This window comes from Saccopteryx leptura, chromosome 1 (assembly GCF_036850995.1).
Source record: "Saccopteryx leptura isolate mSacLep1 chromosome 1, mSacLep1_pri_phased_curated, whole genome shotgun sequence".
NCBI classification, from domain to species: domain Eukaryota; kingdom Metazoa; phylum Chordata; class Mammalia; order Chiroptera; family Emballonuridae; genus Saccopteryx; species Saccopteryx leptura.
In genome coordinates this window covers 157,705,409-157,719,155 of record NC_089503.1, presented here as the reverse complement: position 1 = coordinate 157,719,155, position 13,747 = coordinate 157,705,409, and the positions used below count along the sequence as shown (strand labels likewise).

At 40.3% G+C, this 13,747-nt stretch overlaps 1 protein-coding gene across 1 annotated transcript in view; it reads right to left on the bottom strand.

The window, feature by feature from the left end:
- MROH2B (maestro heat like repeat family member 2B) overlaps positions 1–13,391 on the bottom strand; it is a 62,498-nt gene extending 49,107 nt beyond the window's left edge. Inside the window, exons 1-5 of the mRNA XM_066360126.1 lie at positions 13,346–13,391; positions 3,962–4,023; positions 2,427–2,537; positions 1,248–1,407; positions 470–568 (exon numbers count right to left, since the gene is read on the bottom strand). Of these exons, the coding sequence (XP_066216223.1) occupies positions 470–568; positions 1,248–1,407; positions 2,427–2,537; positions 3,962–4,023; positions 13,346–13,391 (478 nt within the window). The remainder of the gene's footprint in view (positions 1–469; positions 569–1,247; positions 1,408–2,426; positions 2,538–3,961; positions 4,024–13,345) is intronic.
- Positions 13,392–13,747: the final 356 nt, after the last annotated feature.

Below are 13,747 nucleotides of genomic sequence, written 5' to 3'. Positions count from 1 at the left end.
TTAGATCATTTATTTATCGTTATTATGATATTGCATTATAAAGAGATGCTAAAATTTAGCCAATTGGTAAGAACAGGTAAGCCCTCATAGTCATTGTAGAGAAACTGTGGTTCAATTGCAGAAGGAGGCTAGTAGACATGGGGACCACACAGGGCAGTGGCAAGAGTATAGATTGGATGGCTACAGAGACCTGGGTTTGAATGCCATCTCATTGATTGTGTCACCACCTTAAAAAAAACTGTTTCATTTCCATGACCCTCGGATTCTTGTCTTTATAATGATTTAGTTAAGTACTTACTTTGAGGAACTGTTGTGAATATTGAGAGAGAGAACTCTGCAGAGGGCCTTCCATACGGTTGGCACTCAATAAATGGTAGCTATTAGAAAGGACAGAGCTGGCGGAGAAGAAAACTGAGGTATTCGCTCAGTTCATAGTCTGGTCTCAAAGCGGAAAGCACAGGGTACTCACCCACACAGAAAGCTCCCTTCATCCCCTCGTCCTCTGCCAGCCTGAGCATGGTTTGCATGGTGAGCAGGGTCATCATCATAAAGGGGATGCTCTGGGACGCTACCGTGAGGAGGAGGGGAGAAAGGCATTAGCTCCTCACACTGGGAAGTCTGCCACTCCTCCTCGTCCCCTCCTCAAGCCAACAGCAAGAGATGTTCTCTTTCCTGCCCCCAACTGTGATGCCAGGCTGTTGTTAAAAGATTAGGGAATGACTGGCTTAATGTAAGGTACTAGCTATAGAGCCACCTGTACCTACTTATGTTTAGTAGCAATCACTTATTTGGATAATTATTTCATTAATGTTCATCCTTTCCATCAGAACTTGCTTGTATCTATCCCCAGGGCCTAGCACAGATGCTCAATAAATATCTGTTAAATAAAACAGTGGTGTAGAAAAAGATCTTTAAGAAACCCTTTGCGTAAGCATTCATTGGTTTGCAGAATGTGCCTTGTGGAAAATGTGCTCCTGCCAACACAAAGCCGGAGGAAAGGGGAGGTGGGGGTGGGTGAGCACCCAGCCAAAGTCAGAGTGGTGTGGACCCATGGTGGTCAGCAGGCTCATCCTGCCCACGCACAGCTGCCCAGATCCCTCTATCAGTGTTCCTTAGTTGAGCACGAGGTACAGATGCTCTCCCTTCTGCTGTTTGCTTCCATGGGGGTTTTCACCAATTAGTCTGGCGGCTCGTTTCCCAGGAAGACGTGGAGTACCCCCTCCACCCACCCCTCTCCTCCCCCATACCGTAGCTGGTTGCCAGCTCAGCCAGGGTGAGCACAACAAACTCATCTGGTAGCTCCAGGATCCTGAAGTTATTCTGCACTTCAGACATCACAGAGTTGAAATCATGTGCAGCAAGAGACACCAAAACCTCGCCAGCCAGCATTCTGGTTTCTCTGAGGAGCTGTAGAAGGAAAGGAGAATGACAATGCTAAGTGGAGGAAGGGCAGGGTGAGTCCATAGAGGAGAAATAAAGTACACGGTATGTGTATGCTTCCCGGATTTGAGATCAGAGGGAGAAGGGCTGTTTACACACCCGGGGCGAAAGCCTCAGGGTAGGTATCAGGAGCTGGGGAAGCAGAGGTCATTTTAATGCAGTTTAAAACTAGGTTTTAACAGAAATCTTGTAAACTTGGGGTCAATGTACATTTTCTCACTAATGAATCAAGCACCATACATATAGGATTTATGTGTAATGGTTGAGTGATATGAATCACTTTGGCCAAATGACTGTGATGGAAAGGCCACGATGAGAGAAGACAGGGGCTGCCACTCTAGAGCTTTGGATTTAATATTTAATATTTACTATCCTGATCTAATAATACCTTTGGTACTGGAGCTATTTGGAGGGACTTGGGCCTTTGGTAATGGGAAACTAGATAAATTCGATCAACCCTGGCGCTGAGCAGTTGCCTAGAAAATTCTCAAGCTCTGAAATTAATAATGAATTCTTAGTGCCCTTGGCAGGTAAACAAGTAAAAATCCTTCCTGGAAGAAAATACTATTCTCCTAGGACTCAATTTCTGCAAATAATTTTTTCAGCTACAATGCCAATGTGCATAGACAAGTAGGCACATGAAAAGATAAAAATTTATGTGGGAGCCAAGAAAACTGCCTTCTAGTCATTTGTTCTGTCAATACATAGCTTGTTACTTTGAAAAAAATTTCTCTAAACATCAACTGCTTCTTATAAAAGTGGATTGTGTAATATTACCTCTAATGTCTTTCCTAGCTTTGCCTCAGTTTCTTCAACTGTGAAAGGGTAAGTAACAGGCACTGTTCCTGTGTTCAAGTTACCATGAAGATCAAAGACAAATGACATGATCCTGGCAGCTATGTGGAAAAAGCTCATGGATGTCTACATGGGTGCAGTTGGGTCACTTAAAGACCCATTGCTGATTCATTGTCAACAATCAGACTTACATTGTTGTCTCTCATGTCCTTAGAAGCATAATAAATCAACCTTTGGACAATGGCGTCATCCAGGATGTCAGTATTCTGAATAACAGAAGTGAGATGACTATAAATTTCTTCCTGTGAACATACAAAGGATACACAGACATTTGTGTTGCAAAACTAAAGGAATCAGATGAAGTCCAAATGAATAACATCATTAAACTAGTGTATTTCTACTACACGATAGATTATGTGCATCTTAACTGGGGCTTCCCGAACATATTATACATCTTTAGGAGTCAAAGGTTTTTAGGTAGAGCAAAGTTTATACTAAAAACTATTTTAGCTTGACTGCACTTCTATTGCAAAGTCTAACTGAAGGCAGGGACGGGCTACCTGACAACCAAAATCTCTTGGAAATCACTGTAGTAGAGCGCTCAGGGGAATGGAAATGCCCATCAACCTAACTGCTGCTCTTACTACCAGGAATTGACTATGGTACCAAGGAACAAGTTTGATTTTCAGAGAGGCTACTAAGCTATGAAACTTGTTCTTAAGGGAGATTTATAGGCCCTTGCTTCATTCATGCCTTTGTGGGAACAGAGTTGTGATTTTTTTGTTGTTGTTGGATAGAACTACAGCCTCTGGGAATTGTATGGCTTGACCCAACACAGTATGTGAAGGGTCCTCTAAATCTCTTAGTTGTCTCCATGGCCTTTGGAAGATGAGAGTCAGGTGTTCTGAAATCTCCAACAGCCTCAAGCATGCTACCTCAAGGTACTGTGCCTATGTTTAAAATGTGAAATAATTCTCTCTGCCTACAGAGTCTAATATGAAGTCAGGGTTGAGAACCATTGGGTCAAGAACTAGGCATTACCGTTCCCAGGAAGGCTACACTGAATAATCATTAGGAGCATTACTTTGGAGTCGGACAGGCTTATGTTTGACTATAGTCCTGCTATTCTTAGTCAAGTCACGTAACTTCTCTGTGCCTCCTTTTGCTTAGTTGCCAAATAAAAATCACAATACCTACCTTATAAATTTGTGAGGAGGGAGTATAATATGATGCACTATTGTTTGGAAAGAGTAAATGTTCAGCTCAGGGTAGCTATTGTTGTTTTAGAAAAGGTTAATAAAGCCAGAATAATCTTCAAACCCCAGAGGTAAGAACCTCTAATTGTGAGTTAGCATTACAGATGACTAGGGGAGATCTTCTGGGATTCTCAGAGGAGCCCTGAAATCAGACAGGAGGAGGCTGTAATCCACATGTCCCCGAGGTTGAGTCTGCCAATCCTCTCTTTCCATATCTTCCTGCAAAAGGTTATGGAAGGGGGCATTCTTTTGCTGACTTCTAGAACTGGATATTCTGATTCCTCAAATGCCAAATGTAATTGTCTAGACATGGTAGTGACTTTTATTGTAAGAGCATTTTCTGAAAAATTGATTACTACACAAGAAGACAGAAAAGAGGAGGTCAAGGCAAAGAAGGACATGTGTAAAATATTGCAAAAGCCGGACTAGGAAAAGTGAATGGGAAAGAGAATTTTCTCTATTTTCCTTACCTTGCTGGTATTATTGTCCTTGTTCAGCATGCCAAGAGTGAGGTTAATATCTCCAAAAGTCTCTAAAATGCATGGAAAAAGAAGTATGTACTGAAAGGCCCTCCTGTTAATTACAATCAATAGAAATTTTGCTTTCTCGCTTTCTCTCTCTTCTTTCTTCCTCGTTTTTCTCACCCACTCTCGCCTTTTTACCTTAACTGCTAGCTCTTTGTTGGCAAGAACTATGTCTTATTCATATTTCCTATACTTGACATACTTAAAACCAGCTGATGCTAAGTATTTTTTTTTAAACTAAATTAAATGTGGAGAGAAAGATAAAAGATGCTCGATTCCCATGTGACCCTCCAGCACTGCCTGTAGGCATCGCCTTACCGCCCCCCACACCCCCAGCAAGCCTCAACGTTCAGGTTCAGTGAGCTGAGCCCCGCCCACCTGCCCGGAGCAGGGGCAGGTGATGGTGCGATGCGGCTCTCCGGCAGCAGCACACCTTCTAGCTCCTCCCCCAATCCTTTCCCTCCGCACCCTGCCACATCTCTCTTAGGGTCTCATGCTCGTGGAACCTTGTCTTTTTATGATTACTATCTAAAAGTTGTTGACTTGCACTCTCCTAGAATATTTGCATTTAAAGAAAGCTCTCTGGGAAACTGAAAAAATAATGAAGTAAAAAAAAAAAAATGGAGCAATTTTCGGCCACAGGGCAAGTTGGTAGAAGAGATATTTTTGGAGGTGGTGATTTTCCATGAGCTTCCATGTCAAACAGGATGGTCCCTTCGCACAGTTCTTCTTGGCAACGCAGAAAGGCGACCATACTTTGAAAACTGGGGAAAATATTTCCAAAACATCCTTCCAGTATTTAAGATTAAAGAGCGTGGTAAAAAAAAAAAAGGAGGAGGAAGTGGGGTCAAGGAAAGGAACCTTACAGAGTCCTCTGATCATAAAATCCTAAATGGGCAGGACATGCTGGGTGGTCATACTGTGGGTCTATAACCTTTTAGTAAAGGGTTTATCTTTGCCTTAAGCAAAGCCTGTTTATTGTTTTCATGCATCTCGATTAACACAAATTTGAAATAAGACGTAACCAGCTTCAAGAGAGCTCATAATCTTATTAGTGATCCTGTAATCCAATCCTTGCCTTGTTTTCTCCCACTTTCCTGTATTCTTCCTTATGTTTCTTCCTTAATCTCAAATGCATAAAATAAGCTGCAAAACGGTTACTCTCCAGAGTATCTGAGATACTGCTTCCCAGCATACGTCATCAGTTTGGCTCAAATAAACTCATAAAACTTAAGTACAGGCTTGGCTTTTCCTTACATTGACAAAAACAAACTTTCTTCATTGTTTTATTCTCAGGTAGACTACTCATTTTTAAAGAGGATGAGGCACAATCATACCTTAGGCTCCTCATCTATCATTGGTCACTCGCAATCAGTGTGATTTTATTATTTTGGAATTAAGGGAGAGTAGAGAGAAACAGCCTTACTTTAGCATAGCTTTCCATAAAACCTTTAAGTCATATAGACCTCCCACAGAGACAAAAACCATCTCCCACCCCCCATATGCATATGGTCACAAAGACACAAAGCACCCAGCTCCTCAGGAGATGGTGATGCTCACCCACAGGCTCCTCTGTGCCCTGAGCCATAGCTTCGCTGTTTCAGGCTAAGAGATAGCACCTAAGTATCAGAAACAGTAAGGCTAAAAATTCAAAGAAGCAGGTCGGTAGGTTTCTCACATAAGGTTCACATGAGGTTCTCTAAATGAAAGTCTCTCCTTTACTTGATTGGCACAACGACCCGGGCACTTCGAGTGGTGGTCGGCTGTTGAGGAGGATACTGCAGTCTACCACTGTGACATGTTCTTGCTTCTGAGCTCCTGCTGAACAACAAAATGGCTGCATTTCACCAAATAGGGTCCCTTTGGTGGAGACCAGAGCACCTGAGAAGAAAGAAATTAGAGACTGGAACTCAAATCATTTTTGCAGACCAAAGGAGCTCCTTTCCCTAACCTTGGGTCCATTGATCACAAATTTGAGAATAATTTTCAGCGGTCACTTTATTGGCTTGGTGTTGGTAAAGCTGTATGGTGGTGATGTTGATTGTTCTACTTGGTGAGAGTCAGTCACACAAACTGGGCATGCCCAGTGGACTGGAATCCCTGCTAGGGGCAGTTGAATGGAATGTCCAACTGACAGCAGCGAGGCAAAGCCTCCTTTCCCTCCCTTCCTGCTCTCCCACCCCACCCCCATCATGGATGTGGCCTCACTCCAACCTCAGCCTTTTCTCTTAACTCCATTCTCTCTTCTGGTTTTCAAATCATTTTTTCTTTTTAAATCTAGACCTCTTGGCTATAATGCTTTCAATTTTACTAGTATAGACCTAAGTCTGGTCCCACGCCCTCCTAACCCTCAATCTATAGGAGCACAAGTTCCAAGGTGTGTCCAGATGGTATGTTAATGCGGCAGATGTCAGAGGGTGGGAAGTGGGTCCCGGCAGTCTACAGGTCTGGATGGCAGCGGGGCCGAGGGGAGGGCTCAGCACAGTTCTCAGCTGCTGCTGCTTTCCCTGGCTATCTTTCTTCATTAGTGAAGTTTATTGCAGATGCAAAGGTAAAATGCTTCCAACTAAATCTTTGAACTCACCATTCTTTCTACAGGCAGATATTTTGCATTGTATTTATTGTCAGGGTCCTCAGTAGGCTTGTGTTTAAAAACGTTTTTGGCTTCCAAAGTCAGCATCTCTATTTTCTGATGGGTCCAGAAGTGCTGGGTAACACGAATCACCTGGTGTCCGTACTTAAAACGTCCCTTCCAGGCCCATCTCAAACCTGGTCAATTAGAACGAGAGGCAGAAATCTGTATTTTTAATGAGTACCGCTGGTGATTCTTAGGTTTGCTGAAGTCCCAGAAGCACTGGCTGAGATCCTTGCCTAGTCACCCATTAGTGGACAATGGAGAATTGAGCACTTCCTTGAAGTACGTTCACTGGGTTGGGCAAGAACAGCAGCAGCTCATCCCAAGCACATGGCTCACTCACTCATTGGAGAAGTTGCTGAGATTGGTGGGTCAAAGAGGTGTTGAGGTGATGGGAGACAGCCTAAAACTCCTAATGTCCTATAGGGAAATAAAAACCTTGGGAAGTATATGCACTTAAAAAATCTTAAAGAACAATATGCCATAGGATCAATGAAAGGAAAGCTAGCCATTTAGGTATTGTTTTAATCAATTTCTTTCTCCTTTGGTAATTGGTGGCAAAAATTTTGCGACTGCACATAATGAATTACTTTGTCATTGAGATTGGAAAAGTTAGGTGATGATTGACTTTCTATTTTCCAAGAGTTAGACAGTTATTGTTTCTAGTGTAAATATATGGTTTTCGGCTATATATTGAAATATATTTCATCAGTTATTATGATGAAATATATATTCAAAACACCTTTTTCTTTTTTCCAGGACAAGATTTATTTAGGAAATAAAAGGAAAGAGAAAAACCAACATGGAACTTGGAGTTCAGAAACTGGAATTGCATCTAAGTTCTGCTTCAAACTAGATGTATTACTCTGGAAAAGTTGACCTCTCTGGGCTGAGCTTTTGTTCCCAATTGTAAAATCTGAGAATCAAAATAGTGGACCTAAGGAGTATTATTTCCTGCATAAATCAACTTTGTTTTCATTTTCTTGATAGTGCCAAAATCATTTGCAATGCTGTTTTTAATTCCTTAATAGCAAACTTACAAATGATTATTTTATATTGGCCCTTTTGGGGGTAGAAACTTTCCTATACTCTTCCCCATAAACCCCTGGTATGGAGACTACCTTCTTCCTCGCACTGATAGCAGCAGCGGATGATGGAGGGAGAAGAGGTCAGAGAAACATCTGGGGATTGAATGTATGGCAGCCATCACTATAGAAGGCAAAGTAAGATAGGCAAATATACCTCAAAGCCTAATAATGGCTAAGCCTCATTAATGTTTTCTGATTAATAAGCCCCAGGGATATTAGCCATGAATTGCTAATCTAAAACATGTGTAAACAGCAGTTACTTTCCTGTATATTATTAAGCATGCTGCATTTTAATTTTCTTTCTTTCTTCCTTTTTTTTTTTTTAAATTTTTTAATTTTAGAGAGAGAGCAGAGGGGAGTGAGAAAGTGAGACCTGAACATCGATCTGTTCCTGTATGTGCCCTGAACGGGGATTGAACTGGCAACCCCTGCATTTTGGGACGGAGCTCTAACCAACCAAGCCATCTGGCCAGGGCTGAGCACACTACATTTTAAAATTTTTAAATGGCCAGTAAATTAAAAAATAATAACAGTAAAATAAAACTGAGAAATGGTTTTAAAGTCATCCCTTCAGGAGATGCTCAAGAATTTAATCCAGAGAAGGGAATTTGCAGATGGATTTATATGATTTCACTCTCAGTAATTGATAATTCAAGCCCTACAGATGAGTAAGTAGCCATTTGTAGGTTCATTACCAACAGGTGTCAGGAGAAGAATGGCCTGACTTTATAGTTTGGGATAGTGAGGAAGCCCTTTACCTCAGGAGACCTCAGCTGGTGGCCTGGCGTCACAGGACTGGGCTGTCTGCTTTCTGGATCTATTAAGTTTGGCCAGAGCTCTTAAAGGGACTAGGTTTTAACCATCAAGTCATATTAGTGTGAAATGAAACATCATATTTTTGACTGAGGAATTTAGCTTTAATGGTTGCTGGATAATTCAAAGTAAGATATTTTTAATGTCTCAGCATTTTATAATAAACTACTTGTGTCCTGTAACTTCCTAAGTAAATAAATATTAAAAGAAATATAATTAACATTATATTTTTAAGGATTAAAAGATAATTTTATTACCTCTGGGTGATTATCTTATGTTTACAAAGAAAAAGATCTTATATATATATTTTTTTTTCTTTTTTTTTAGAGAAACAAACATCTCTATTGTCTTTTGATTCCTTTTATAAGATGAAAAACACATTTAAAATTCATTATTTTGGTAGTTTCAGTGGTCTCTAGATATGCCATAAAGATGTGGATATTTTCCTGGTACACTTGGAGACTTTTAGAATCTAATAAATATTCAGTGACTTTTATAAAAACAACTTATCAAGTGAAACTTCAAAAACACATAAGTCAATGCCTGACCAGGCGGTGGCGCAGTGGATAGAGCGTTGGACTGGGATGCGGAGGACCCAAAGGTAAATCCAAATTCGAGACCCTGAGGTTGCCAGTTTGAGCATGGGCTCATCTGGCTTGAGCAAAGCTCACCAGCTTGGACCCAAGGTCGCTGGCTCGAGCAAGGGGTTACTCGGTCTGCTGAAGGCCCGCGGTCAAGGCACATGTGAGAGAGCAATCAATGAACATCTAAGCTGTCACAACAAAAAACTGATGATTGATGTTTCTCATCTCTGTCTGTTCCTGTCTGTCTGTCCCTATCTATCCCTCTCTCTGACTTTCTCTCTGTCCCTGTAAAACAAAACAAAACAAAACATACACACAAAAAAACACATGTCAAGAAATCATGGTAAAATATTAGATAAAACTTCAATTAATAAAATTTCTCATTACCAGTATCATTGAAATACGAGTATGAATTTTGCCAGAAAAAAGGCCCATCACAAAAGCATAATCTGGGTCAAGAATTCAAAAAAAGCCGTAATATTTGTGGTTGGTCCTAGTGTTAGTATACATAATTCTTCATCTGCTCCTAGGGCGTACAGATGAGCACAGGAACTCAAGAAGGTGGATCTGGAGCCCATCTCAGCATTTGGTGCTTACTAAAGCAGAAAGACCTATCCATTAAAAAAGATTAGAGGTGATATTTTTCTTTCTCTGCCTGGCTTATTTCACTCAACATAATAGTTTCCAGGTCCTTCCATATTGTTGCAAAAGGTAATATTTCCTTCTTTTTCATAGCCCCATAGTATTCCATTGTATGTATGTACCACAGCTTTTTAATCTACTCGTCCACTGACGGACACTTGGGCTGTTTCCTGATCTTCGCTATTGTGAACAATGCTGCCATAAACATGGGGGTGCATTTCTCCTTTTGGAACAGTGCTATGGTGTTCTTGTGGTATATTCCTAAAAGTGGGATAGCTGGATCAAAAGGCAGTTCCATTTTTAATTTTTTGAGGAATCTCCATACTGTTTTCCACAGTGGCCACACCCCTGTGCATTCCCACCAGCAGTGCAGGAGGGTTCCCTTTTCTCCACATCCTCACCAGCACTTATTCTGTGTTGTTTTGTTAATGAGCGCTATTCTGACTGGTGTGAGGTGGTATCTCATTGTGGTTTTAATTTGCATTTCTCTAATGATTAGTGATGTTGAATATTTTTTTATCTGTCCATTAGTCATCTGTGATCTCACTCATTTGAGGAATCCAAGGAACAATGAGAACTGAGGAACGAAATTGAGACAGAGGAGGGATCAAAGGGACCAGAGGAAAAGAGGACAGAGGGAAAGGGGATGGTAGGATGGGATAAACCTGAAGGGAAGGGGGGAGGGTGCTATGGGGAGGGGACAAGGGAGATGTTGAAGGGAATATGGGGGAGGGAGGATGCATTCGGGGTGATCCTAGAATCTATTTAAACACAGTAATTAAATTAAATAATTAAAAAATAAATAAAACTAATTAAGAAGTTGTAAAAAAATATTAGAGATGTTTATTACTCCATCTAAGCCTCAGTTCCATCTTCAGTGAAGTGGTTAGATGTGTAGATTGAGTAATGCAAGGGAGATAAGTTGCACTGAGCTATCAGAAAGTTGTAGTTATCTGTTGTTTGGTTTGTGTTGCTCTTGTTCTCATTGTCTTTGTAATTTAACCAAATTCAGATTAAGCAGACACATCGTTGCAGCAGCATGGGGTATATTGCGGTATTAAGACCTCCAACCTCCTCTGGGTTTCCTCTACTCAGTTTAGGGGCTTGGAGACTTTCTCTCAAGTAAGGTTGGGCAATCATTAGGGCTAACCTCATATTTTTCTCCACTCTCAGAGATCAATGTTCTGAACTACCTCGTGTTCAGTTTCTGAAAACTGTCATTTTTTTTAATGTTATGCCTCTTGTTTTCGTTATTTCATATGGAAAGGTAAATCCAATCCCAGTTGTTTTATCTTTACCAGGAGCACAAGCCTGCCAACATTGTTATATACATTTATGTGTTTCTGTCTTGTGAACTTCTGCCACCTAGTTTACTCCCAGGAACACTAGTATATAAGTTAGAAATATGTTTCCTTGTAAAATAAAAACAAAACAACCAATCACACACACAAAATAAAACCCCACACCAAAAACCCAGAAAACACTTTTAATGGTGGTTGAAACATACAGTGTATTATTGTTCTTATATAAAATTCCATCAGGAGACAGGTAGCCAGAGCTAAAACAGCTGTTCAGCAATGCTATTATAGATCTAGGCTCTTTCTCTTTTTCTGCTTTACTATTTTTGACCTCTTAGCTGCAGGAAGATTGCTATATGATCCCAGAGACCTCCCATTTGTATTCCAGGAGGGAAGAAGGCAGAAAAATATGAAGCTTTCTCCGTGTGAGATATTAGCATTCTTAATTTGGGAAGAGAAAACATCCACAGTGAATTTCATTCACATTTCATTGGTAAGAATTTGATCACATGGCCACTCTTTACTGCAGTGGAGTCTGGGAAATCATATATGTTAGTATCCATGCCTCTCAATTGAGAAAGGAAAGGAAGAAAGGGGTTATGAGCCTCTTTGGGTAGACAGTCCAGGGTGTCTGCCAGAACAATATACTATCATGTTACAAATGTTTAAGGGTATATAGATTGCCATAAGCCTAAATAATATAAGAGATCTGTGGGAGCCAGCTAAAACGGCCATTTAGTCTCTATGTTTGATCACATTTTCCTTCTGTGTTTTTTTGTCATTTGGCTTTATATCAGCGGTCCTCAACCTGTGGGTCCCGACCCCTGTGTTTTGGTCGTTTGACCCCAGCCGGGGTCGCTACCCACAGGTTGAGAACCGCTGATTTATATGAATCCTCAATAGTGAACAGAAGTAAGGGCAAGATTATAAATTTAGTTTAGGGTATAAAAGATCTATTCAAATGAAGACTATACCTCATATCACTGTCCTAATTTGTTAGGTTTACTCCATTTTGACTTGTTTATTATTTTATCTAACGAGCTCTCAAAACTTAGTTTCCAACTCTCACTTAAGCTTTTGTGCCTCCAGATCACACACGTAAATATAGTTATACATACAAATTTTGATGCTGTTGAGTTTATAAAATTTATGAGAATACATTTGCTTTGTATTCAAAATTCTAGGGTAATAATTTACAGGGAGAACTGTGATTTGGTTAAATGATTAAACAGATGTTTTGTCATGGGAAGCAAGATCTCAAGGGATAAACTTTAAGTATGTCAATAATCTTTAACGTGTCCTTTAAAAACTAGGTGGGGTTAGCTTCAAGTCTTTTGTTCTCTGAGGAGTTTAAGTGTGAGGTGAGGGTTGAATTGCTGGAGAAAACACAGGGGTTTGAGAGAAAATGCAGTGAAACGGGAAATTTTGATGACTGGTGGTTGAAGAAAGTCTGGGAGAGAAGAGAAATGTCTAAATTTGATTTTACTTTGTAATACATGGCAAATATCAGCATTTATAAAAGTAGAGACGATTGTATAATAAATGCTCAGATATGTTTCTATCAACAGTTTCAAAAATTATCGAGTCATAGCCATTTTCCTCCTCTACGTCCCCTTTGTTTCCCCCATTCACGAACTGTTCTGAAGCAAATCCCAGACACTATCTAATTTTATTCACAAATATTTTAGAATGTTTCTCTAAAAGTTCAAGATTCAAAGAGTCCTTAAAGAAAACATAAGCATACCATTATTATGCTTAAAAAACCTAGCAATTTCTTAATATCATTAAGTATTTGATCAGTTCAATTTCCTTAAGTATCATTCTATGTGTCTAGAGTTTACTGGTTTGAATATGACCCAATTAGTTGATATGTGTCTTATGCCTCTTTTAATCTAGATTTTAATTGTGATTTTAGAAATTTCATATCTATGTAAAGAATACTGTCAATTCCTCTCATTTCTTAACTAAACAGTCAATAAAATTTGCCTAGTTTACTTTTGTTATTTGGAATGTGCTTGTTTTTAGTGAAATGAAACAAATGCTAAATCCCTTACTGGCTCTTGATCAGCTATAGATTGGAGGTTTCTATGAAATCCTCCAGGTCCAATTTGCTAGAGTGGCTTACAGAACTCAGAAAAACATTTTACTTACTAGATTACCAGTTTTTATAGAAGGGTATCATTCAGGAAGAGCCAGATGGAAGAGATGCACAGGGCAAAGTATGAGCAAAGGGCAAGGTGCTGTCATGACCTTGCTGGCACTGCACTTGCCCGTCTCAATGTGGTCACCAGCCCAGAAGCTCTCTGAATCCGCCATTTTGGTTTTTTTATAGAGGCTTCATTGCAGAGGCCATGAATAATGAAATCACTGATCATCATGATTGAACTCAAATATCCAGCCCTTCTCCCCTTCTCTCAGGTGAAGGTCAGGGGATGGGATTGAAAGTTCTAACCCTCTAATTATTAGTTTAGGTAGCTAGGTAATAATAAACAAGAAGGGAAAACAACTGGCTAAACTTAATTAGGTCAGAAGTTATAGCTTCACACACCCTCCAGATCCAGGGGATAGCAGTATTGCCTAGCCAAGGGGGTTAACACTCCTCACAGCCCTCACTTCCTCTATCTTCCATTTAGGGAGGAAGGATCTCCCTGGGGAACAGCTGGCCCTCTAGT